This window comes from Varanus komodoensis, unplaced genomic scaffold (genome assembly GCF_004798865.1).
Source record: "Varanus komodoensis strain SLA01 unplaced genomic scaffold, ASM479886v1 scaffold9, whole genome shotgun sequence".
Taxonomy (NCBI): domain Eukaryota; kingdom Metazoa; phylum Chordata; class Lepidosauria; order Squamata; family Varanidae; genus Varanus; species Varanus komodoensis.
The window spans coordinates 25,392,292-25,418,434 of NW_025336598.1; the positions used below are offsets into that span (position 1 = coordinate 25,392,292).

The 26,143-nt window shown below is 41.3% G+C and overlaps 1 protein-coding gene across 4 annotated transcripts in view; it reads right to left on the bottom strand.

Moving 5' to 3' along the window:
• The window catches only part of DLC1 (DLC1 Rho GTPase activating protein), a 313,895-nt gene that overhangs the window by 252,226 nt on the left and 35,526 nt on the right, over positions 1–26,143 (bottom strand). For all 4 annotated transcript variants that reach the window (XM_044418408.1, XM_044418409.1, XM_044418405.1 and 1 more), the window contains exon 2: positions 2,710–3,922. In XM_044418408.1, coding sequence (XP_044274343.1) covers positions 2,710–3,822 — 1,113 coding nt within the window. In that variant the 5' untranslated portion in view covers positions 3,823–3,922. The remainder of the gene's footprint in view (positions 1–2,709; positions 3,923–26,143) is intronic.

Below are 26,143 nucleotides of genomic sequence, written 5' to 3' on the forward strand. Positions count from 1 at the left end.
TCATGCTTCAATCCAAACATGGCCGAAGTCCGTGGGATAGCATTCCATAGCTTCCAAAAGGGACAGGGATAATATTTATGACCATGTTTGCGTAAATTCCATGTACAAATCACACAGTAATCTAAATAAATTAAACTGAAGGGCACGACAATACATAAATCTGAATTAAGTAAGCTAGTGAAATAAAACGAGAGTTTTCCATTGCTTTTTCTGTTGAACCTTTTTATCCTTTATGATTTTAGTGTGAGCTACATTGTCGTGAATAGCCCTCCTTGGAACTTTTTACCTTTCCCTGTGTGGGTACATTCCTCCATAGAATAGCCTTTGTCTTATGATCATCATTATTGACTATGGTTGGGATGAATCCTTCTGCAATCTGTCCCTCCAGAATCTCTGGGTTTCCCCTAATGCTTGGCCCAGTCCTAAGTCCACTAACCTTTCCTAGCAGGATGCTGCAGGATGCAAAAGAGGGAAGGTGTGAGTGGGCCTGCCAGCTGCCATTCCCTGTGACCAACTTTCTTCTGTACTCGCTACTTCCAGGTGGAGGCAGCACGTGGGGCGCAGTTCATGGAGTGTGACCCGCAAACGCTGGGTACCCTTACCAGGATCTTGGACTCTGAGCTGCTGCAGTGGAATGGAATCTGGGAAGCTGCAACTAGCTAATCTGATGGATTTTCTGCACAAAACTGATCTCTCACATATCTGTATTTTTACCCATATTATTGATGGCCATAAATCAACATTTCCTTGTCTATTTTCTTCAATGTGGTTCCTTGGATGGCAACTACAGTTCTTTGGACAATTGATGATCATCTTTTCATGATGGAAGGAGTGGGCACACATGTTGTTTCATCCCATTGCATATACTGGGGCTTCTGCATGGAAGGCTTGGATCACACAGTGATTGTTTCTCTCTATCCTCATGGGTATGAAGGGCAGCCTGAAATTATAGATGCCTGAGCCATCATGCATTGTTTTGGAGGAGGGGCCAAGACTGTTCTGCCCAGTGGGCCCTGCTTGGACTGAATCACCTGGAATGAATCACCTAGATGCTGCTGATCTCACTTATAGTTTGTAGCAGGTGATGAAACTGTAGTCCTCCAGATGCTGGACTACAACGAGGGATGAATAGAGTCGGTTCAATCTCTTCCATCCATGTTTTGCAGATTGACAGATACCTTTTATTATTCTGTCAGTCTGTTTGCTGATGGAATTGGCTACATTTAGGTCTATGTGGATTTTGTTCCTGTTCACAAATGTCCCCCCACATCCTTGATCTGGATTCACCGAAATCCAAGTTCGTTTGGAATGCGCTCCCTAGAGAAGTCTGCCTGGCACCGACTTTATACTCTTTCCGGAGCCAGGTAAAGACCTTTTATTCAACCATCATTTTAATAATTAAGGTTTTTAGATGCTTTAAGATCTTTTTTCCACAGTTGCATTTTCTATTCTTTTCCTTCTTTCTTTCTTTCCCTTAGTTTTATGAAGTGTTGTTTTATATTGAATTAATGCCTACCATTTTAATTATTGTAATCTTTTAAATCATTGTAAGGTGTCCTGAGCCGTTCATCGGAAAGGATGGGATATAAATGTTTTTAATAATAAAATAATAAATAATTTCTCTCACATCCCAAATTACAATGTTCATCAACAAAACTGACTTGAAGTATTGGACGGCCCTTGGATAAGACTCCCTTTCCCCTCAATCAGTGAGTCTACTTTCCCACTACTATCATTACTAGCTGCTATGACCTTTAGTTCTCTTTCTCATCATTGCTACCTCTTGCTTTGTTTGATAGGCAAATCCTGCTTCCACATCTCACCATTGTTTCTGCCTCAACAATGGAAAAAGGGGTCCCCTGAAGGCATGTGGGGGAGGTTGAATTCCAGGGGTTTCCCAGTGGTCTCCTCCTTGGGGTGTGGGCCTTCAGAAGGTGCCCAACCATGACTGCCCTCTGTGCTCGCCCTGCCCATCTTCATTGTCCATCTGCTATGCTGCCTGTTGCTAAACTTGGAGTCTAAAGGCATCTGGATGATCAGAGGTTCTGTACCCCTTATTTACAGATTGCAGACCCAGGGTGTGAGTGGCATTGCTGCTCTCTGCATATACTTCCTAGCAACAGGCAAAAAGGGTGTGCAAGTATTCTGCATTCACAGCTGCTAATAAATGAGGCCCTGAAGGTTTCAGCCACAGGCGCTGTCTACCTTTGACCGAGTTAACAACACAGCCACAGAAAAAGTGACAATTGCTGTTTAATCCTATAGTCCAGCTGCAAGCAAAATTAATCCTACCTCATGAATGGGGGACCAAGGAGAAATCTTGCCACAAGGGATTTATAATGACTCGTCTTTCTTCTGTCAAAACAGCAAAGGAAGAAAAAAACAAACACACACACCACAATATGTGCTGTCCTGAAAAAGCTTTCTCCTGTTACCCCAATTGTCCCATGTATCTGTTCGCATCCCAGAATTCCAACATAGAAGTACTGTATATACCGGTGTATAAGACAACCCTTGAAACGGGAAATTCTTTTCTTTTCCCTTAATGGAGAACTCACCTTCCCCTGCTTTTCATTTTTTAAAAATTGGAACAAAAACCTTTCACACTGAGGTCCCATTTACTAAGTCCCACAGTGAACTGCACCCGTTGCTTCCCTAAGCTATTTATCCACATTAGTCAGTGATCTTGCTAACTTTCACATATCTTACCTTTCGTTTGCGCAGAATGACTTGACTATCTGTAGGCTGCTGCATGGCTGTGTTAGTCTTTAAATCGGCCACACCTTCCACAGAGGGCACACTTGGGATGCCTTTGTTCTGAGAATCTGCGAATTCATTTGCATCCAGGTCATTTCCCTCTGGCAGGAAAGAAGAGCAAGGCGATGGGCCAAGATAGTCACTGGCACCTGCAGCAACTACATTGCTGTCACTACATTGATCAGAAGAAAGTTCATCAGGTAATAAGCTGCTGACAATGCTTTCATCCCCAAATTTAGAAGCACCTGCTGTTTCATACTCTTGTGCAGCTACAACAACATGGACCGTTTTCTCCTCAGACACATCTTTTTGCACATTTGGAGGCTCACAGAAATCTTCTTTTGGAGCATGTTCATTTTCATTGGAGTCATTGCAGTAAAGTTCCAGACTTTCTTCTCTGCCCTCTTCTCCCTCTTCCAACACTGCCTCCCTCTTTGGGAGGCACCAAATGTTACCTTCTTCCATCACTGATTTGGGATTTGTCCCAGAATGGGGTTCATTCATTTCTTCAGTTGATTCATAGGAATGTTTAGATTCTTTCTTTGCTTCTTCTCTGGGGTCTACATCCATGCAAAGTTCTACTCCTCCTTCTAAGCTGTTGCTTTCAGCTGACAGTTTGTCTTCATCGTGAGTGGACTGGTCATTGATTTTTGCCAGGGAAAGCTCCATGTCATTGTTGTCATCATCATGCTCACCACCACCACTGTCACCTCCAAGGGAAACATTGACTAAAGTCTCTGTGCTGTCTTCCAAAGAAAGACATACTTCTTCTTCTTGATGGTGATTGTCATTTTCATCTACCTCTTTGGAAACATTACCAAGCAGCTTCGAGGGGAAACCTCCCAGCTCTCCACCAAGACAGCAATCCGGCAAGGAAGCACTTTTTTCTTTATGGCCTTCACTCCAAAGTCCATCCTTTTCCATGCCTGCCTGAAGGTTGTCAGCTACTAGGCCATGCCTGCATAATATATTAGAATCAATGGAACTAAAAGGCAAGCCCATCCATTGGGACACATGCTCTTCCCAGCTTCTTTTCCTGATGGCTAGAGACATGTCATAGTACATTAGCAGCAGGTCCCAACATGGAATACAATCAGGGCCAGATGAAACATTGTAGGTTCCATGAACTTCTCCACAGACGGAAATGGTTTTACCTCTTGCATATCTGTTGAAAAGAAGAAGAAGAAAAAGAATGCTCTTGCTTCAATGTCCAAAACAGGAACAACAAATAGAAACACATATGAAAAAAATGTGTGCCAAAGCAACACTAAGTTGCATAGTTACGAAAGGAAAGATTTGGAGAGATGTTTTCTAGAATAACTTTAATCATTTTCAAAGGCAGAAGCTATAATCTGGTCTGGTCTCCTTGCTGATTACTCTCTCAAATGAAGTAAACAGAATGTTATAAACAACTCCATGGGAAAACAACGGGTTTAACAAGCCAGATTTTGACAATGACTCTCTCTCTTCATGGCCTCTGTCATAAGACAGCTATTTCCATGGTTTTAAAAAACACTGAGTCTTGTGAGTCTTTGTATAGGACACAAGTCCATATTTCCTATTCATGAAAATAACCAAACATAGCATTATTGTTTATTATTATTATTATTATTATAACATTTCTATGCCGCCCCTTGCCGAAACCTCGGGGCGGCTTACAACATGATAAAATACATTGAAATACAATAGTACATAATAAATTACCATTAAATATAACAATACAAAAAATACATTGATTTACAAATACAAAATTAAAATTATCAGTATAAAATAAAAATATAGGAGGAGAAAGAGAAGGAAGAAGAAGTTGCCCAGGCCAGATCATATGTTTTAACAATTGAAATGATGTTTAAATAAAAAGGTCTTTACCTGGCGCCGAAAAACCAGTAACGACGGTGCCAGGCGGACCTCTTTGGGGAGTTTAGAAGCTGAATTTGAATGAATGTACTTTGAACTATTCATACAGACTCTAAATTTTCCATTTACTTTGTAAATTTTAAAATAAAGGCTGACATTATTCAAAACTATAATCTTTCCTAATACTTGTTTTCTTTCTCTAATCTTCTTTACTATCAAATATAGACACAACTAAAGATGCAATATTTTATTCTGTAGATGCTATTTTATTTAATTTACTTATATACAACATTTACAGATTCCAGGGCTGTGAACAATAAAAGACAAATAAGGTAAAAATAAAACAATAGTGGAGTTGGATAATCTTCTGAGGAGGATGGTTTAACTTGAAGTCCTGCATTGTGCAGGACGATACACCTTCTTGGCCCTTTCCAACTCTACTGTTCTATGATTAAAAAAACAAAATAAAAACAAAATAATAGCCTGCAATTATGGAAGGCTTCTTGAAATAAAGATGTTTCTATGAGGGGCTACAAACAAGAAAATGTTGGTGTCTGCCTAGCTTGCACAGGAATGGAGCTGCCCCAGTAAGGGCTCTTTTCTAGGTGGACTCTCATGGAGCCATCGGTCCATGTGGAACCACCAGGAGTATGTCATCTAATGACCTGAGTGGCTATGCAGGTTGGAAGGTGCTCTCCCAGTCTCAAGTATGCTGGTCCCAAGTTGCTCAGGTACTATACACTAGTAGCAAAAGCTTAAACCTGGTCTAGTAGGAATAGGCCACCAGCACAGTTCCCTCAGCAAAAGGAGTTGTAAAATGAAAGGATGCAGCCCCTTACAGCAACTGAACTCCTGCATTCTGCACTGGTTCCAGATTCCATTCCAGCATCTAAAGGCAACCCTACATAGAGTTCATTGTAGTAACCTAGTTTTAGCACCAGTTCCACTGTGGTATGGTTCGCCCTGTCCAGGAGAGATAATAGCTAGAGAACCAGTCCAAACCGCTAAAAGTCACTCCAAGTAGCCCTGGTAACTTGGGACTGCAGCAACATCCCATCAGTGCTGTCTATCCAGAAATGAGCGTAACTTCTGGACTCAAGAATCAGTCAGCTACAGCGCTCTTCTCGTGCTAGGATTCAGCTTTAGTTTCAGTTTATTGGCCCATATCCAGCTCATCACTAAGGCAAGGCACTGATCGAGGACTTGAAGAGCCTCAGGGTTTTTTTCCAGATACCTAATGACTGTTTCCAGTGGCTTAATAGAGATAGAAAACAGTATCAGGGACAAAATTGTCCAAGATCTTTATGAAACCTCTGCCGAACTCCATAGCTTAATTGCCAAGGAGCCAAGGAATGAAATTAACCCCACGGGTAAGACTGGAACCACTCTGACACTGCACCTGCAATGCCCAGCCCATGGAGTCTATCCTGGAGAATACCATGGTCAATGGTCCTAAATGGTCCTGCTGATGAGAGACAGAGCAGAATTAACAGGGACATACTCCCTCTGTTATTCTCCCAATAAAGTCATCCATCAGGGTGACAAGGGCTGAGTCAGTTCCATAACCAATCTGAAACCCAGACTGGCAGGAGTCTAGATAAGCAGTATCCTCCAATAAAGTTTGTAGCTGCTCCTCCACAACTCTTTCAATTGCCTTCCTTAAGAAAGAGGAATTTGCAACTGAGCAGTATCTATCAAATACTGCTGGATCCAGATCAGATTTCTTCAGAAGTGGTCACACGACTAGGGATGTGTGAGGAATCTGTTTTGGAGGTGAGAATATGCCAGATTTCCTCAGCTCATAGTCCATGCCAAAAAGCTACTTGCATTCCTGAGCATTTGCAGGCTTGATCTCAGTTCAGGGTTAGGGTAAGGGTTTCTAACAGCTTTATTGTATGCGTATATTTCTACAAGTATAATAATCTATACATGCACATTTTAAAAATCTGCATATATTGCCTACTGCCTAGATCTAATGCCCCTTTTTTTCAGGTATCCTTGAAATTGGCTCCAATTAACCCATGCAAAACAGAAAAATGAAATCTCTGCAGCATGGAGGTGCCTCTTGGTAAGATAACAGAGAGCAGTGGTTCTTCACTGACCCAGTTCATAAGCTATCCACGTGGCATGGTTGCTACTGGGACCCTGAATGGTGTGAGTCCATCTCCATGCAAGTAAGCATTTTAGCACACATCCCTTTGAAGCCAGTATCATTCATGTCCAATTAGCAATAGCTCACATCAGCTTTGACGTGAACTACATGTGTCCATGAGCACCCAGATAAAGAGTTGCCCATGCGCTTTGAGTTCCTTGAGTTGCAACAATATTTTAAGGGGAACACCTGCAGGAGGTTTTTCAGTGCTTATGGTGACAAAGCTCCTGCCTCCTTTTTGCAAAGAGTTTCTTTGCAGGCTACCTCTTCTTCTGCTTATCTTTCTAATGCGTCTTGTATAAGATGACTTGTGCCAAGCATCTGAGTCATTAGGACAGGCTGCTGTACATACTCTCCCAAGCTGACCTTATTATGGAATTTATGACAATGCTGGTGATCATTCATAATCATGCAAGTGAAAAGGAAAACAGCACAACATTGCAATGTGCTCTTGGACAGGCAACTGCTTTGCTCTTGGAACCATCATCATCATTATTCATAAATCTCCGAACATCTAACCGGAGATGTTTGGCCTTCTCTGAGGCTTCAGTGTTGCTGCTGTATTTGGATGGGTTCCAAGCCCTCTTCAGGCATTTGTCCTACTGCACTGAATGAGGGCATGAGGAGAGGTGCCCCAGCCATGTCATCTTCCATCGTTCCAGCTGCTCCTCTGAACACAATTGCACGCCGCAGTCTGAACAGGAGAGACTCTTGCGTTCAAGAATGCTCTCCATGTGATTGAAAACCTGGAAGTGGATTCTCTATTTCTTCTGCTGTGTTTTGAATTCACTACTCAGAGGGCAAAAGGAAAGGAAATGCAGCTTTTTAATGTTTACACCAACCAGAAGTGGGGGGAACCCTTTATTAAATCACAGCAACAACGATGAAGAAAACCTTCTGGGTTGTAACATATTACAGATTCAAGGAACAGCCACTTCTCCTTTTCACTCCCTACATCGAAACTGTCAGCACTTAGCATGGATCTGCTTATTGATTTCAGCAATAAAGAAGATTAACTACTGAGTTTGTTCTGGGTCATTTCAGTCTACCAAGGGAAGCTCCAATTGCACACCCAGACCACAAGGCTGTCCTGACAAATCACATGCCTGAAGGTATAAAAGTAGGCAGACTGAAAGAATTGCAGAATTATGACTGTGCAACTGAAGCTCAATAAATTATGCATTGACAAAGTGACTTTCACAAGGGAAAGCCTGCATGCTCAGAGGTCATGAAGGCCATCCTGTTTCCATTTCTATTTCTACAAAGCTGAAGAAGAGAACCCATGTTCAAGGGCTAACAGGATTCTCTATCTATTGTATCAGAGTGAAGAGGATGAACTGGAACTCACCAGGATCAAAACAGAGGGAAAACACTGGGTAGTAAGGAAAAGATTCTCTGGAGAGATTCATCTCTGTATTTTTGCTTGGTAGACAGCATAATTCAGTGGACAAAGCACTGGGCTGAAAGCAGACCTGCATGTCATGGAAGTAGCAAGGGGTCACAACGAGAACTGTATCTCCAAGTGGATTTCTTGCCTCTGACTTCATAACATGCAGAACAACCTATAACATGTCTTGATGTTATTATCCTATACATTTTTCTCAGCCCCTTTTCACTACTGGCAGGGGTGGATAGGCACAAGTTAAGTCATGCTACATATAAAGGAAGGAAAGTAGAAACTCCAAGGAAGGTTGGTGACTTGCATGCAGTGGAGATTCTCATCCATTGCAACTTTTATTCCAGACCTGTAGGACCTTTGATGCTATGATATTGAATTTATTTTGAGCATGGTGTTCAGCACCATGCATAGCTCCTATAAACTCATAATAAATCTGCAGTGGATAAAGAGCCGCACTGACATAGGAATCACCTGCTTGCCTTGTGGAACTCAAAACTGGGCTGCCATCTTGTGGTGCAGCCCATTTTACTTAGAAGATGTTGGTCAAATTACCATTTATATGACCTTAAGGTACATATGGGAAGAGGAATTTCTAAGTTAGGGATGTGCAAGGACTGAATTCCAAGTTGGAGATGTTCTCATGGGCTACATCCCAGTAGCAGGTAAGCTTGAAGACCAAAAAGCTGGGCCAAAATATCATAAATACCAGCATGTTTTCATTTAAAGGCCTTAGAAGAACCACTTAATATTTTGTTGGGGAAGAGGTAGGAAATGCCAAAACTCAAGAAACCACCAAACCATCAGTTCAGAAGGGGATGGGCCTAAGGGATGAAGCCTTATGGAGAATCCTGTAGGGCTAGATTTATTTATTTATTTAAATGATTTATAAAATTTGTATGCCATCCAATTACTAACGTCTCTGGATGGCTAACAGCATAAATAAATTGATGACACACTCTGGCTGCAATTAATAAAATACAATAATAAAATTTGGTATTAAAACTTATTAAAATATTGATTAAATAAAAAGGTCTTAACCTGGCACTGAAAAACATATAATGACAGCACCAGGCGGACCTCTCTGGGGAGCACATTCCATAGTCGGGGCACCACCACAGAGAAGGCCCTCCTCCGGGTACTCTGTCTCCTAACATCTTTCATAGAGGGTTCCTGGAAGAGGGATTCTGTTGCCGATCTCAGGGGGCGGGAGGGCAAATAGGGAAAAAGGCCCCTATTTGACCCCCTGGCCTGAGTTTCTGTACCCATAAGGCTTTGCTGGTTGAAAGTGACACTTTGAATTGGGCTCAGAGAGGAACCTGAAGGTAGTGATGATGAGAAAGGACTGCTGTAATATGTAATATGTGATTGCTAAAGCTCTTGTCATAGTCTACACTAGCTGAAATTTTCTGGTTGTCCACAGAGGCAGCTCCACATACAGTTTTTAGCCGTCATCCAAATGAGAGGCTACTAGAGTGCTGATCCCTGAAATCGGCTTGCCTGCTTCCAGATAGTGTTCCATTGTCAGTCCAATGCTATGTCTGCCATGCCTGCCACCAACTCCCTTTCAAGGATAGAAAATGTATCTCTCAGGAGAACCTATTCCTTGTGACTAAACCTTGCCAGTGCAAACACAGCTCTGTGTTTTCTATAATGTGTAGTCCTACCACTAAACCCAGGAGGCGGGGAGCCAAACCACACATTACTTGGAACTGGAAACATAGCTAGCAGCTTATGTCTTCCCCCCCACTCCTCCTCTTAATTTAAACGTTAATATTGGATGCCTGAGGCAAATCAGAACCATATTCTAGGGGGGTTTCATTCCCATATCTTTCATTGTAATCCTGATCTGGATTGTGTTTTAAATTGCTGAAAAGTGAACAAGTTCCTGCCTAATAAAGCAAATTGCAAAAATGGGGCTCCCAATCCAGACAGGGACCACAATGGGGGCCAAAGCATCCTAAACCTTTGCTATGGTCCTGAGTCTGGAGTCTTTACAGTTGGAAAAAAGAGAGGGAAGGGAAGGGAAGGGAACAGTGACCTGATTCATATGTAGCAATAACCCATGTTTTATACAAACCTTGGGTTGCACTCTGCCTCCCATGCAGTCACTACTTCCACTTTGGTCCAACAACCTGCAATTGGCTAAATGCTGGCTTGTGGTTAGGTTAACTCTAGGTCCACTCTAAGTTTTCATATTATGCTCAACAACCTATGAAAGAACTGAAGATCTAATTGGTTTATGCCTGTATGCTTGTAAGCCTCCAGACTCAAAGCCCCATTAACATCCAGTGCAACATGGAGGGAACTGTAGAGGTGAGTTCCATCTCCCCACTCCTCCTGCTCTGCAAACCAGCTCAACAGCTGATTTGAACCATCTAGTTGTGGGGGGAGGGGGGAGGATGCTGCAGAGAACACAGGATATGTCAGACCCTGACCTCTTCTCCTGTCCATGCCCAGTGGAGTAGTCTTCTATATCCTGTCTCCAAGGTCAAGTTCCCAACCTCTCAGAGACATCTGGTGAAGTTTTTTCCATGCTGGCTGTGAGGAGGGGCAGGGGAATCAGTGCTCTGCTGAGTCTGGAGCTCTGTTTTTGATCTCAGATCTGGAAATCTGAAGCACAACCTCCTGAAAGATGCTGAGTACGGGCCACAGGATTGCACAGTTAAAGCTTCACAATACATAATATAAAACCAATGTATAAAAATATAGCAATAAATTCCTTTAGAAACTATCTTATATGTTGCCAGATGCTTGGGAGCAGAGGAATGCCAGCCTGACACCAAGAAGATGGCAATATTGGAACCTGATGGATATCGTTGCAAAAAGCACACATTTCCTTGTTCACTTAGGATGTCCAAAGACAAGCCAGGATGCAAACAATCTTCCAGCCTAACCTCCATCAGACAATTGTTTAAGGAATATATAGGGAAACACAATTTATTTCTACTGTTTCTAGTATCTAGAATTTCCCTTTTATGAGTTTTTTTTATGGAAAAGAGAACTACTGTAACCTTTTTTGCATTATAAATTATTGGTGTGTCTCTGAATAGGTAGCTACACCCAGACATTTATCAGCTGCTGAACACTTCCTTAAGTTCAGGAATAAATAATTATGGCTAAATAGCCTGACACTCATCGTGTCTGTTGAGAGAATTTCAGCCCACTGCATAAACAAGTCAAGCAGCCAGACAACAGGCGCATGGTTCATTTTATTACATGCAGACAGGAAATATAAGGTAAGACAGGATGAATAATTCCCCAGAGACTGACAGTGAACCTATGGCAAGTTAAAGTAGAAAGTCTGGACACTCTGGTTCTGAAGCAACACATGCCACAGTCTTTAACATTCATGCCCATGTCTGCAAATCTCAGTGCCAGTGTGATAAATACCAGTATTTTAACATGCGTTTAGGTGACATTACAACAACTTAGGGCACATTCCAATGCATAATTAGACAGAAAAAGCTACTACGATTCTTAGGATTTGCCAGCCAGCATGGGAGTTATAGGACCCTTTTTCTGTCTAAATTGGATTGCATTCTGATAGAGCAATTTCCAGTGTAGGCGGGGAATAAAGTGGGAGATAGCCCAGTCAGGGTGGGAACTGTTTTATTTTAAAAATGCCTTCCATTGGTTCCAAGGCTGGAAGGTAATTAGGTACAGGATGAATTTCAGAGTCATGTTGGAAACTGAAAGGGCTTTGGATCAAAGCTTCAGTTCCTTCTATAATACCCAAAGTTAGAACATATTGTGGCATAAAAAGCATCAATGAATGATGTCTGGAAAGTTTTCTTGATGATGATCCAGAGATATTAAACAGATTAAACAAGAGAATGTAAATGGTTAGCTTAAAAACAGGCTCAGAAATATAGGTAAAAGGAATGTATAAAGTTTGCGAAAAATTAAGAGGGGAAACTATGGAAGGCTTAATTATTCACCAGTCCTGTAGTGCTCCCAGTAAAGAATCATGATGAAGATTCCCAACTACTCCCAGTGAAGATTCCCAACATGATGAAGTAAAGCAGGGATGAGGAAGTATAGCTTTTGGGATGTCTTTGGATTGGAATGCTCATCATCCCCCACCACTGGCTATGTTGGCTAGAGCTGATGGCAGTTACAGTCCAACAACATGTGCATTGTTCCCTGCACATTCTGTACACGTATGATAAAGATGCTTGATTTTGTGAAAACCATGGTCTATGTCAGGGTCCCCAGGGTATTTTGGACCCATTTGGAAGTTTGAGAAAATGCTTTGGGTGAGAGCACAAAATGGTCCCCATGGTAGATGTGCCTGGACAAAGAATGGCTATGGTAGGATCTGGCTAGCCAAAGATCAGCTAAAGAGATGGTGGTGGAGAGGAAGAGAAAAAGCAAGGCTAGAAGCTGGAAGCCTGGGAGCAAGGGGAAAATAGCAAAGAAAAGGAAGAGAGGGGAAGGAAGGAGCAAGGTGGGGGGAGGAGGAGGAGGAGGCTGTCCTAAGATATTCCAAGGCTTTTCCTAAAACATTTTTAGGGAGCATAGAGGGGAGAGCTTTCTGGGCTCTGCCAGACGTCCCCATCAACACTGTGACATTGTTCTGGAATTTCAATTATATCATTGGGAGTTTCCTGTGTAGACCCAAACTGTTCTTGAGGATGACGTTTCTTTCCACACACATGTTTTAAACTGTTCTCACATTAAGCACTTTACTTTCCAGAAGCCTCTTAGTTCAACAGCTCAACACTCAAGGACATAGTTAAAAACTATAAGAAGCCTTGTCAGGATAAAGTTTTGGAATCTTAATAAGAAGGAAAGAAAGAGTGAGCAGTTCCCAGATATGCAACAAAAGTTATACTATGTGTGTTTGGAGTGCATACATACACTTGTGGATGGAATCAGATCCTGCATATTACTTGGGTACTTGGATCCCTGGATGGTTCCATATACGGAGACATGTTATCAGTGGGGCCAGGACCCACTGGGTTAATGTGCCAGGACCTTTTGATTAGAGGTATTTCTGGTCTCATTTACATCTTCCTCTGCCTTCCCTGTTCTCCCTGAGCTTAGCTGGAAGGTCAAGTTCATCAACACTACTGTCTTTCTGATCATAATGTATGGATGTGAAAGCTCAATGGTGAAGAAGAAATGGTGAAGCTGACAGGAAGAAAACGGACATGTTTGAAACATGGTACTGGAGGAAAGCTTTGCAAAAATACCCTGGACTAATAGAAAGATGAACAAGTGGGTCCTAAATCAAATCAAAACAGAACTTTCCTTCAAAGGAAACATGATGAAGCTGAAACTGTTGTTCTTTAGGTGTGTTACAAGAAGAAAAGATTGACTGGAGAAGACAATAATGCTAGGGAATGTTAAAGGTGGAGGAAGAAGAGAAAGACCAAGTATGAGAGGGATTGATTCCGCAAAGGAAGCCAGGGCCTTGACATCACAAGAGTTGAGCAAGCTGTTAAGAACAGGATATTTTACAGGGCATTCCTTCGTAGGATTGCCATAAGCTGGGGATGACTTAATAGCACACAACGAGAACAAAAATCCTTGTTGTAATGCAATGTGTTTGGTGGTATCTTGGTTTTGAATGGGTAATTAAGACCCAGTGACGGCGAATAATCTACATATAATATCCATAAAGAGAGGGACAGAGGAAGAGAGTACAAGGAAGAAGGGTGGATGAAGACCTGTAGTAAGGACTTTCTTTGGAGACATGGGTCTTGACAGTGTCAAGATGAGCACCTGCATTTCAAACATAACCACTGCATCACTGCACATTATGCACATCTCCTGGAGGATCTTTCTCAGGTCAACCAGTGTCAGCATTAGTTTAGTTTGGTCTCAATTCAAGACTGTCTTCATGTTCATCATTTCTTCCCCTGTCCCAACAGTAAAGGACTACTATTTGTTTAAATGGAATAAAGTCATGTGGTCGTTTTGGCCTTCTGCTGAGTTAGATCATTAGTTCATCTAGCCCAGTATTATCAACACTGGCTAGCAGTTGCTTTCTAGGCAGGATTCCTTCCCAACCCTACCAGGAGATGGCATGGAGTGAATCCAGGACTTCCTGCATGCAAAGCATATCCTGTACTACTGAACTACAGTTTTTCCTGTATGGCCCCACGGACACAGCTCTGGAGTTGTGGAGCCAAACCTACCTCTGACTATCACAGATTGTGTTTTCTTGGTGAGATAGAACATTGGGAAATATTTGATATAAATAGTCACAGATAAACAATTTTAAATCTCTGCATAATGTTAAACATCTACCAAAATAGTTGCCAACACTTCAAATAATATTCTATCTTATTTTTAGCTTCTTTTCTGTGTATATATATAAACTGAAACTGCTTTCCAAAAAGTCAGTTGCGTGAGACTGCATTTAAAAAGACAAGAGAACAATTCGACCATGGAATGGCAAATCTTTTGAGACTGAGTTTCCTCCTTTGCAGTTCTTGCAATGTGACTTCATAACACCTCTTTCTGAGAATTTAGTCCATTATTCCTTGGAAGTCATCATACAGTGCTCTTTATATACCTCAAAGTATTTTGGACTATTCCCATTATATTTTTCTATCTGTCCTGGAAATATATGGGATTCCTGAAATGCTTATGTCTTAAAAAGCAGTACTGATTTGTTAGTGTTTTATGTGATTATGCTTTCCAACCATTAAAAAATCCTTTCAAAACTGAAAGCCTTATTGGCAAGTGGTTAATGGGCAACATATTAAGGACCTACATGATAAAATTAGGCAATTAAGAGTAATGCAATCCTCTGCATGTTTAGACAAAAGAAAAGTTGTAAGCTATCAGCATTATCCAGGGTTATTTTCTGTTTAAACATGCATGAGAGTACACTAGTCCTGTACACAATTACTTCTGAGACATGTACAGGATTGAACTGCATTGGTTGGATACAGACTAGAGTCCCACCAGATCCAATCTTATTGGATCTAAGTCCCACTGAAATCAATGGGGCTACTCTTAGTATGACTAAGTATGAATCCAAGTTTATATACGTATAAAAGAATAAATAGATATGAGTGGTGGGAAACATTCAGTATGGATACACCTCTTCCATTAGAAAAGAGCCAATTCACACATTCATAAGTATCACATGATATGGTTCTAGATTACAAATGTAGAACTCCATGTTAAAAAATACACATGCTTCAATGTAAAACATGGAATGAAATATATACTGCTAGAAATCTAGTAAAGTAGGAAGAAGTGTGCTGCCCTCATCTTCTGCCGTATGTACATGGATGGATTTATTTCTCTATTTATTTATTGCCCAGGAAGAGCTGTACCATATAATATCTCTGGACATGTAATTCAGTTCCAACTCCTTCCCAATCCACTTAACACTTAGCTCCATATAAATCCAGAGCCTTCTGTCAAACTTGCCTAGGTTCCCTAGTGAATATTTCTTGGGAATGGGAAAAATTGAGCTGTTTATCAATAAATTCTGGTTGCATATATGGAGCAACACCTTCTATGGATAGGTTTTCTTTGGCTCTTCCTTCTGAAATGAGTGGAACTTGGTGAAGAGAACAGTGTTCTCCTTATATTCGCAGCTGTTTAAAGTGAAAGAAATGGTTTGAAAAAGAGCTGAGTTCATTTACAGAAGGAACTGCATTGTGGTCCCAAGGAAGCCTGCTGGATGCACAGACGATTTCTCCCATGAGAGGGTGAGCATGCTGAAATCCTTTCTATGAAGCATCATAGCTGCACAGCTGGAAAAGGAAGACTTCTGGCTTCTAGAATCAATGTTTTTCGTTTTCGATTTAGGTGTGTGGTGACCTGGTCCCTTCTCTCCTTTCCAAAAACTCTAAACAATCCTTTAAAAATGAAAGTATTTTATTGAGACTCCGCACTCTCAACTGAACTTTATGACACTAAATAGCCTTCTCTCAAAGCTGAAAAGAGAAGCCTCTGCTCATGTAAAGAGCTGAATCCAAACTGGAAAGCCCACCCTTGGTCCTTCTCTTTCAGTAAAGCTGCTGGCTTACCTACTGGTGGCTTTCGCTGCCTGAGAACATGATGGTATGAACGGCGAATGGCCCAGCTGAGCAGCTTGTTTCTCCTGATACTTCCCCACTGGGTCAAGGATTGGGTCTCGTAACTGCTCATCCACCCCTCCCAAAAACCTTTTCTGCTCTTCCAAAACAGGCTGATTCTCATGCTTGGCTCAAGAAACTTCACTAGGTACAGTTGAAGGAGCTTCATCCCCCATCCCTCTGCTCCTCCTCCTGTTCAGGATCCAGTGATGAGAACTCCCAAGGAACAGCCTGCAGCGTGCGAGAGACTGACCCACTCTTTACATTGTTTTAGATGCAAAATAGTGTCCCAAGTGGACATGTACTAATCATTAAGGAACAGAGTGCCTCTGAGCACATGTTTGGCCTAGGAATGTGTGATCGGTTCCAGAACTAAGCTCACAGGTGCTTTTTTTACACTCAAGTAATTCCTTGTCTCCTCCACCTGTGTTTTTCTTCAGCGACCTAATTGGGAAATAGGGGGAGCTTATCAACTGTTATTCTTGGACAACTGGAAGTCAAAAAAGCTTGTCGACCTACAGCAAATTACTCAAAGATCCACCAATAGATTCTCCACCACCTTCTTTCTACCCCTGCTGTACGGTGCCATTTTGGGGCATGGTTATACAGTGGGAAAAAGCAGAGGACTGGAATAGTATGACTTTAAACAACTCATAGGATGTTTCCATTACCTGCCATTGTACTCTGTGCAGTTCAATACAGAAACATAAAAAACTATCACACGTTGATAATACATACATAATTTACATGGCTTCCAGTGTAAGAGTCAGTTGAAAGAAGGTCCATGCTCTTTAGTTTGTATCTATAACCATTAGTGCACCAGAAACAATTAGGTCCACAGCAGATGCTTTATGTATAGAAAGGGCCAGCACAAGTCAACTTATTCAACAAGGAATGACTTTGGAATAGGCAATTTTGGGGGGCACATTTGGCCATTTGTGAAACTGTCCTTCATACTACCATCAAGTGGCTCACACAAAAGACAAGTGCCCTGCTGAAAAGACCAAGTTTAAGGCAGTGGTAGAGCTTGAGGAGCCACAGCAATCAACACTAGTAGAAACCAGTTACACAGCACTATCGGCTCCAGATAAGAAGAGTTAATTTTAAAAAGTGGGAGTGGCAGGGCATCTGAGTGGGTACCAAAAAGTGGGGTACATTGAGGAATGAAAGCACCACTTTGTGTGTTCCTAGAATAACTGCTCAGTTTGTTCTAAAAGGAATACTAATCCTTGCATCCACAGGTGCCTACTTGCTGAAATCAATTTAAGTGCATCACACTATATAGTTCCTAAATCTGTACAATGGGGTCTTGTGATGCACTGAAGAACTAAATCATTGCTGACAACAGTTGTCATCACTGAGTACCTGTGTTGACTTTGTGTTAAAAATGGTTCCACCAATCCTCTAGGTGAGAAAACTGTGCAACACATCATTACAGGAAAAGTAGTGACATTTGGCTCTCAAATATCTCTGTTGCGTGTTCTGCAAACAGGGTGAAAATGTATTCACAGCATTTAGGCTAGCAACTAAACCTTTTAAAAGCCAGTCTGAAGCAGCAGGTTGCCAAAATTTACTCAGCTGCTTAGTGGAGATGAAGCTTATGTTAACATTTCCAGTAAGGAAGGTCGGAATGTCCTATTTTCATGCAGGTGAAGAAATGCTGACTCTTGGGAAATTTGTAAACTTGAATGCCACTGAAGGAGGAAACAGCTTGTGGAAAATATTATTTAGATGAAGTTAGCCTTTTAAATACTTTAGCTAGGTTAGAATAATTCTATTCTAGGCTATAATATTTTAATTTTATTTTAGTAAGAGTAGCAGTAGATGTTTAAAACACCATTGCAATGGCCACTGACATGGTTATGTTGTAATATTAAACTATAGCTGAACTAGCCTTTCCCAACCTGGAAAACCACGGATATATCAGACTAAATCTAAACATCTGCAGACAGCATGGCTATTGGCTGTAAAGAAGAAATTGGAAGCACCCACTTCCAGTATCAGCTCAGCACATTTTGTTGTTATGTCCAGAATGGATATTAAGTTAGTTTTAACTAAGGTTTATCCAAATAATCTAGGATTAGGAACCATGGCTAGCTCAGAAAATGTTTGCTCAGTTCAGTTTGCCCCAAGTTGGATAAAATGAAAGTACACTTACTTCTAAAATGTTTATCTTGGTTTCTCCTTTGTTAGCAAACAGCTAACAAATATAAACCTGAACACAAAAATAAAATTGAAAATGATCTTATCAACTAAACTACTGGACAAATAACAACACAATTTGAGGTGAAAATCAGCTTAAAAAGAGGGAGGCCTCTTCTGACTCTGGGAGGCTGACTCGCTCTGCTTCTGTTTCTATGTGTGAAGAAACAAGTCTAATTATTAAGAAGTTATCTTGTTTAAAAATAAAAACCCACAAATGCTGGAAGCATACAGATGATGAGGAAAAAGATCTCAACTCTTGGGGCTTTCACACCTACTTCAGAAGGCAAGGGCACATATAAGGTTAGACCTTCTGAAAAGATGGGTAGAGGCACATAGGTGGAGATAGTCCATGGGCCAAAACTGTTTTGCTTTAAAGGTGACACAATCAGCACCTTGGCTGGCACCTAGGAATGATCTTGCCCCTGCTACTATAAAGGGATCACCTGATCCCAAAACTTGGACCTTGTCAGCAGCACTCTGCATTAACTGGCGTTTCAGGGCAGCTCCACACATGCCACATTACAATTACTCGAGCAATGTGTAACTGATGCAGGCAGGGTCATCATTAGGGGCAGATACCTCCAGTCTGCCCTTCACAAAGTCTGAGACTTAAACTACATATTACCTTAATGCCAACTTAATGCCCACCACCACTGCCCTCTTTAGCCTCCATGCCCAGGAGGGGAAGGAGATTTTAGGATGCAGAAGATGAGATGGAGGGAAATGTTTAATTCTTCTCTCCCAGTGCACTCTGGGCACAATCAAATCAGGGCCATGCATACTGTTTTTCAAGTAAGAAGGCTACTTGCTACATTACTTGCATAAGGCATTGTTTGTCCCTCAGGTTGCTTGCATACTATTATGGTTTACTGTGTCTGAATGCAACCATGGGGTGCTGGGAATGTTCAAACATTCTGGGGGTGAAGGAAGTCTTGCTACAGGGGTCTGTTGCTGACAGAGACAGGGGACATTTTTGTACATTTAAAGCTTCCCCAGCTTCTGCAAATGAAAGGTGCACCAAGCATCAAGGGACAGGAGTACTTATCCACAAAACATAAATCCATTTTAGAACTACTTATTTTTCTTTTAAGGGCTGGAGGAATAAATTGATCACTGAGAAGGAACAATTTATACAACAAATGAGATTAAATAACATTTAAAACATTGGTGGGCCTTCTTGACATTGGCACTTGATCACTGCAGGAAGAGGAAGAGGTGAGAAACTCGGATCACCAGTGACTTCAGCATGCAATGTGGGGGTCGATTCCTAGCCATGATCAATTGATTTGGCACGAGGATGTTTGTACCTCATAAAACCACAAGGTCATGGTCATGCATGAATTTCCCGCAACAGGTGCAGTCCGTTCTGTTGTACTGTGATACTCAGCAAACATTAACACTGATATGGAATATACATTGGAACTTCAGAGAGAAAAATATCCTACAGCTATTTCACCTTCATCAGTTTAACCCCTACATGCAGCTCGAAGGCAAACACAAGGGAATCCGTCTATTCTAAATGTTACCAATGTGTTTCCCAGTAAATGAACCTTTAGGCTGGCCATAACTTTTCTTCTCCAGAGGACAGTCCTCTATTTAAAAACTGCTAAGAGACTATCCTCTGTTTTGAAAGCACCCTCTATCTGAAGATGTATAAATTATGCACATTAATTTTTTTAATGTTAATTAATTAACAAAAATAAGGCTGCCAGGTTGCTGACGGGGACTGGGAGTTGTTCTTATATAACCCCAGTCCTTCGTCAGCTTCACTGGTTCCCCACTGAAGTCCGGGCCCAATTCAAGGTGTTGGTGCTTACCTATAAAGCCCTAAATGGCTTGGGACCTGGGTACCTGAAAAAGTGCCTCCGTCCATACTTGCCCTCCTGCCCTCTAAGATCGGTGACAGAGGCCCTTCTCTGGGAACCCTCCGTGAAGGAAATTAGGTGGGTGAGTACCCGGAGGAGGGCCTTCTCTGCGGTGGTGCCCATCTGTGGAATGCGCTCCCCAGAGAGGTCTGCCTGGTGCCGTCATTATTTGCTTTTTGGCACCAGGCCAAGAACTTTTTATTTAAATGTTATTTTATTTGATTGTTAAATTATTTATTGCTTTTATCTAACTCCAGGATGTTTCCAAGATCTGTATATTTTTGTATATTGTTATTTATTTGTTGGAAGCCACCCTGAGGCTTATGCAAATGGGGCGGCATACAAGCACTCCAAATAAATAAATAAATAATTGGAACTACAGTGTTTAACTGAAGTATTGATTTCAGTGGGACTTCCACAAATTTTGGAAAAATAAGTCAGGGCTGATGCCAACTGTATAAAGAAGCACTGTTATTTGTACCCAAGCCCTCCTCCTGAGGGCACTGTTTCCATACTAGGAGGCAAAACACCGAACCATGTGAATTGAGTTAGGGAACAGAATGTAGCTGGTTTAAGGGTAAGTTGTGTTTTTATTTTGTAACTGTGGATTTGGGAATTTTGGAGTGTAGCCCAGCCTCCTTGAGCAAAACTTGCCTGAGGAGGGCCTGAAGTGCTGTAATGGATTTAGAAATTAGTGGCATACCTGCTTAACAAGAGGCTGAAGGCAATTCAGTGTTAGGAAGTTCTGTGTTACACCAGTGGGTTCCAACAATCACTATGGCATGTAGGTTAAAGCAACTGGTGATTTTATGGGGCAAGTAACACAAGTAAAGTTTGTAGGCACATTGAGGGTGGTACATGGAATGCATCTATAGTTTCACAGTTATTCAATTAAACATTAAGCTGATCCAGCTTTAACAATACTTGGGCTTCATGTTCCAGAGCTGATTCTCAACAGTCCATATTTCCATTGTGTTCTGAACTGCCAAAAAGGACCTTCTTTGCTCTTGATCTCCTGCTGGTACAGTACCAGGTCTCAGGGACCTGTTCTCTACTCCATTTCTCTCTCTCTATGGGAATCTCTCCTCTCCTGATGTTCCTGCCTCACCAGTAGGCAAACCTCAGAGAGACACAAGCTGCTGAAGGAAATAAAGTTCCAAGAAGTTCTAAGATTCCAGAGAACAATTATAGTGCCTTCTCAGAACCGATCAACCATGGGAAGCAAAGGAGTGCTGCAGGGAAACTTTAGATGGGTCTGAATGCTTCTTCCACATTGCTGGCTGAAGTCACAGAATTCCTGACAGAAAAAAGCTCATTAGACTCATCAGGTAATACCTGGAAACTGGACCATTTCTCAACAGCAAGTAGCAGACAGGGTACAAACTACCTAGGGAGCAGCCTTTCCCAACTCATTATCCCTAGTCAGCATGGCCAATGGTTCTGCTATCAGAGAATGGCAACATTAGAACAGCAGAAGCAGAACAATTTAAGTGAACTCAATCATTGTATGTGTTTCTTTGTCCCACTGATCTTTGGTGTAACCATCACATCTTGAGGAACATAATTCAGATAATAGTCATGTCTTCTTACACTCCATTGTAAGATTATGACAAATACGGAGCTTTTATACCAAGTCTTTTCCCTCCTCTTCTCCACAAGCAGACATGGCTCACCAGCCTTTCTTTGTCTCTTGTCAGATACCTGGCAACTCGCACTCTACAATATACAGTCCCAGTAATCCCAATTTGCAGACCCACCCTAGTAATCCAGTACTCATCACTGGTGGGCAGTGTTTGCCTTAGTGTAGGCCTGGCCTATCTTGAATGGAAATTTAATTCTTAAAAGGGTGCAAGAACTGGCCCCAAGCTACCAACTGGACAGAGAGGAGTAGAATGAAAGCAATAAAGAGTACTACTGTACTGAGAAATTAGAGGTTTAGTAACCCATGATGAGCTACAGGTGAGTAGATGCCAGATCCTGATTCTACCCCCTTTAAATGTGATGGTTGTATCCTATTGGCAACTTTCTGAATAGAAGTATGATTATGCTCTGCAGAGTGCGAATACAAAAACTAAGCAATGGAGTTCCTGATGGGTTTTTAAAAAGAGTAGCATTTTGGAGGGTGGGGAACTATGCTGCCTGATCTATTTATTCCCTAGCACAGGGGTGAACAGCTGTGGGTCATTTTTGCCCCCACCCCCAGATTCCTCCTTCCACAGAAATGTAAAACCTCCCTGTTGGAAGCATTAATTAATTGCTTGATTGATGATTTAAAATGATAACAAAGTGTTTGGAACAGCTATAGAGAACTAAAAGGGGCAAATTTAGCTCCAAGGACAGGTAAATGTATGCCCTATTTGATCCAACCTATCACAGCCATAAAAAAAAGTTTAAAAAGTATCAGTGAGGACATTTTGGCTGTCATTAAAATTATTTTGTTGTTTTCTGTACAATTTTGGGGGCAATGGGAGAGCCCTAGCAGGAAATGTTCATGGCCCATGGGCTGCACATTATTCACTACTTCCCTAACACTGAACATTTAACACTAAATACCCTTGATAGAGAGAAGATATGCAAATTTTGAGATTCTTACATCACCAAGAGGGTTAGACTAGATCATATGCCAGGTCCTTTCCAATGCCTATAATGCTATGATTCTCTTGTAATGAGCGTCTATTCACCCAATGAAGCTGATAGGAAGTAGGGTCTGGACTGACAAAAAAGCAGCATTCTTCATAAACGGCATAATAATGCATGAAATTTCTGATATAAGATGTCTCAGACTGTGCTATCTGTGGGTGTGTCTGGGCCCATATATGTGAAGAAGGCTATGGCAGTACATTGCAGAAGATTTGAAAGGCTTCAACCCCACAGTTTGGAATTAAAATACCATGGAAAGAGACTCTGGCAGAGATAAGAGATCAGCTTGCCTCTGTAGGTTATTATAGTCATCCGGGCAGCAAAATGAAACATTCCTATATATGATACCTGATGCTGAAGACATACAACTGGGGATGATGATCACTCTCTTGCTCTGCTAGAAGTATCTTATTGGCCATTGAGGAAGGCATAATGCTAATCAGACATTGGTTGGACCCAGTAAGGCTGTTCTTAAACACTTCCATGGAAATATATTCTATTGGTATCCATGAAGTTGGATTAACAGATAGGGTTCAGCTTAAGATAGGGAAGAATGCAAAAAGACCATTTCTGTAGCAACAAGAAAGAAAAAGCCAATGTGGATGACAGAAGAAACACAGGTTGCAAAGGACCGGTGAGAAGCAAAAGATGACAGAATAGGGTCTGAATGCTGAATGTTACTTTTCAGTGATTATCACATAGAGACAAACAGGACTATTACAATGCCCAGTGCAAAGAAATAGAAGTGAGCAAAAAAGGGAGAAGACAGGAGACCTCCTCCAATAGATCCAAGAAATCAAAGGGAACGTCTTACCTAGACTTGGAATGCTGAAAGACAAAGAAGGAAAAATACTCTCTTACCAGGACAAAATAAAGAGAAGGTGGAAAGAATATGCAGAGGGACTGTACAGACAATATGAAAGGATGACAGACTTCTTCAAAGTGGAATCCTTTGAAGAAGAGCCTGCAGTATTAGAAAGTGAAGTGAAAACAGCTCGAAAGTACATGCAAAAAATAAACCACCTTGAGTAGATAGGATACCAATAGAATTACTCCAAGCTGTGGAAATGATTCAGAACAAAACCTAACAAAAATATGTCAACAGATTTGAAGACAAAACAATGGCCTACAGACAGGAAATATTCTCTCTCTATATTCCAATCTCCAAGAAAGGAGATGCAAAAGTGTGCAGCACCCATAGGACCATTGCACTGATCTCTCACACAAGCAAAATAATGCTCAAAGTGTTGCAACAAAGAATACTACCCTCTATGCAGCAAGAAATGTTGCTTATCCAAGCTGGATTCTGAAAATGAAGAAGCACTGAAGACCATATTGCTAATATAAGTTGGCTACACAAAAGAATTTCAGAAACGGATCATCCTTTATGGACTATAGCAAAGCCTTGCTGTATGGACCAGAAGATGCTATGGATGGTCCTGAAAGAAATGGGTGTGCCTCAGCACTTGATTGTCTGGTGCATAACCCATATCACAGACAGGACGCTACAGTTTGGACAGAATACGGAGAAACAGAATGGTTTCCCATAGGCAAAAGGGTCAGACAAGGATGCATTCCCTATCAGTTTGATCTTTATGCACAACATATCACAAAGAAAGCAGAATTAGAATTAGAGGAAGGAGTGAGCATTGATGGAAAACCATCACTAAATCAGGATAGGCAGATGATAGCATGCTACTGGGCAAAAGCATCAATGACTTGAAACAACTCCTGATAAAAGTGAGAGAAGAAATACAAAAGCAGGGCTGCAGCTGCATATTAAGAAAACAAAAATCAAGTCCACAGAAGAATTTCAGAACTTTACTGTTAATAATGAAGAAATTGAAACTGTGAAAGATTTTGCATAGCTTAGCTCAATCATCAGCTCAAAGGGAGACTGCAGCCAAGAAATTTGAAGAAGACTGAAACTGAGAAGGGCAGAAAGGGCAGGAACTAGAAAAGATTAAGTGGAAGGGCATTTTACTGGACACCATGGTCAGGATCATCCAAACTATTGCATTCCCAATCACAAGCTATGGGTGAAAGCTGGACAGTGAAGAATGGTTACAGGAAGAAAATTGATCCATTCAAAATATGGAGCTGGAGGAGAGCTTTGTGAATGGACTGACGGAAAGAAGAACAAGGGAGTCCGAGATCCAATCAAGCCTGAACTCTCCTTAGAAGCAAAAATGCCAAAGCTGAGGCTGTCATACTTCAGACACATCATGAGAAGGCAAGACTCACTGGAGAAGACAATCATGCTAAAGAAAACTGAAGGCAGAATACAAAAGGGAAGACCAAATATGAGATGGCTTGTATCCATAAAGGAAGCCACAGTCTTGAACTTGGAAGAGCTGGATGGAGCTGTCAAAGATAGAGCATTTCAGAGGGCTTTCATTCATAGGGACGTCATATGTTGAAGACCACTTTATGCCACATAACACACACACAGATGCTTGAAATATGAGAGGATTATTTCTACAAGTTTGATCTTTTTCAAGTGACAGTGGCAAGAAGTGCAGTTCTTAACATTTAACAGAAAAATCTTGGCCACAGTTCAGCATGTCAATAAATACATTGCTTTTAAGCATACCTAACTCTGCACAAGTTCATAGCCCGTACATTTTAAATTGTCTATGTAGTGCCCTAATCATTTTTCAGTAAGCAGTACACAGTTGAAGGATGCATGGAGGAGAACATACATTGCTTCTCCTATTTTCTGAAGACCCGCAGATTGCATTGACAAAGAAAAAAAATGGATGTGAATGGTACTTCTGCCCAGAATCACTGACTTTTTGATCTACCTTTAAACTTAATGTTATAATCTGAAGTGTCTTTCAATAGTCCAACTAACATTAGATAATTGACTGACATTTTACCCACCCTGTTATCCACTGCCAAATGGAATTCTTGCATAAATTTCCTGTGTGGCTAGTGGTGATATACAAAAGTTTCAGTTTTGTAGTGGCTCTGTGTAGAGTTGCTATTGGGCAGGGTTTCGCATTTTGGAAGAATCAAATGGAATCTTGAATTAGAACGCTATGCTGTATTATAGGCAAGATTAGCTCTATTATGAGTCCAACATCCCTTAAAATGACTGGAGTATGAAACACAATTTCTTTTAGGTTATCTCTTCCTCTCTGATACTTCTGACAGCCAATGCTTGTTGACTGATACATCCATTTACTTCAACTTCACATTTTTATTACAAACACACCTATGC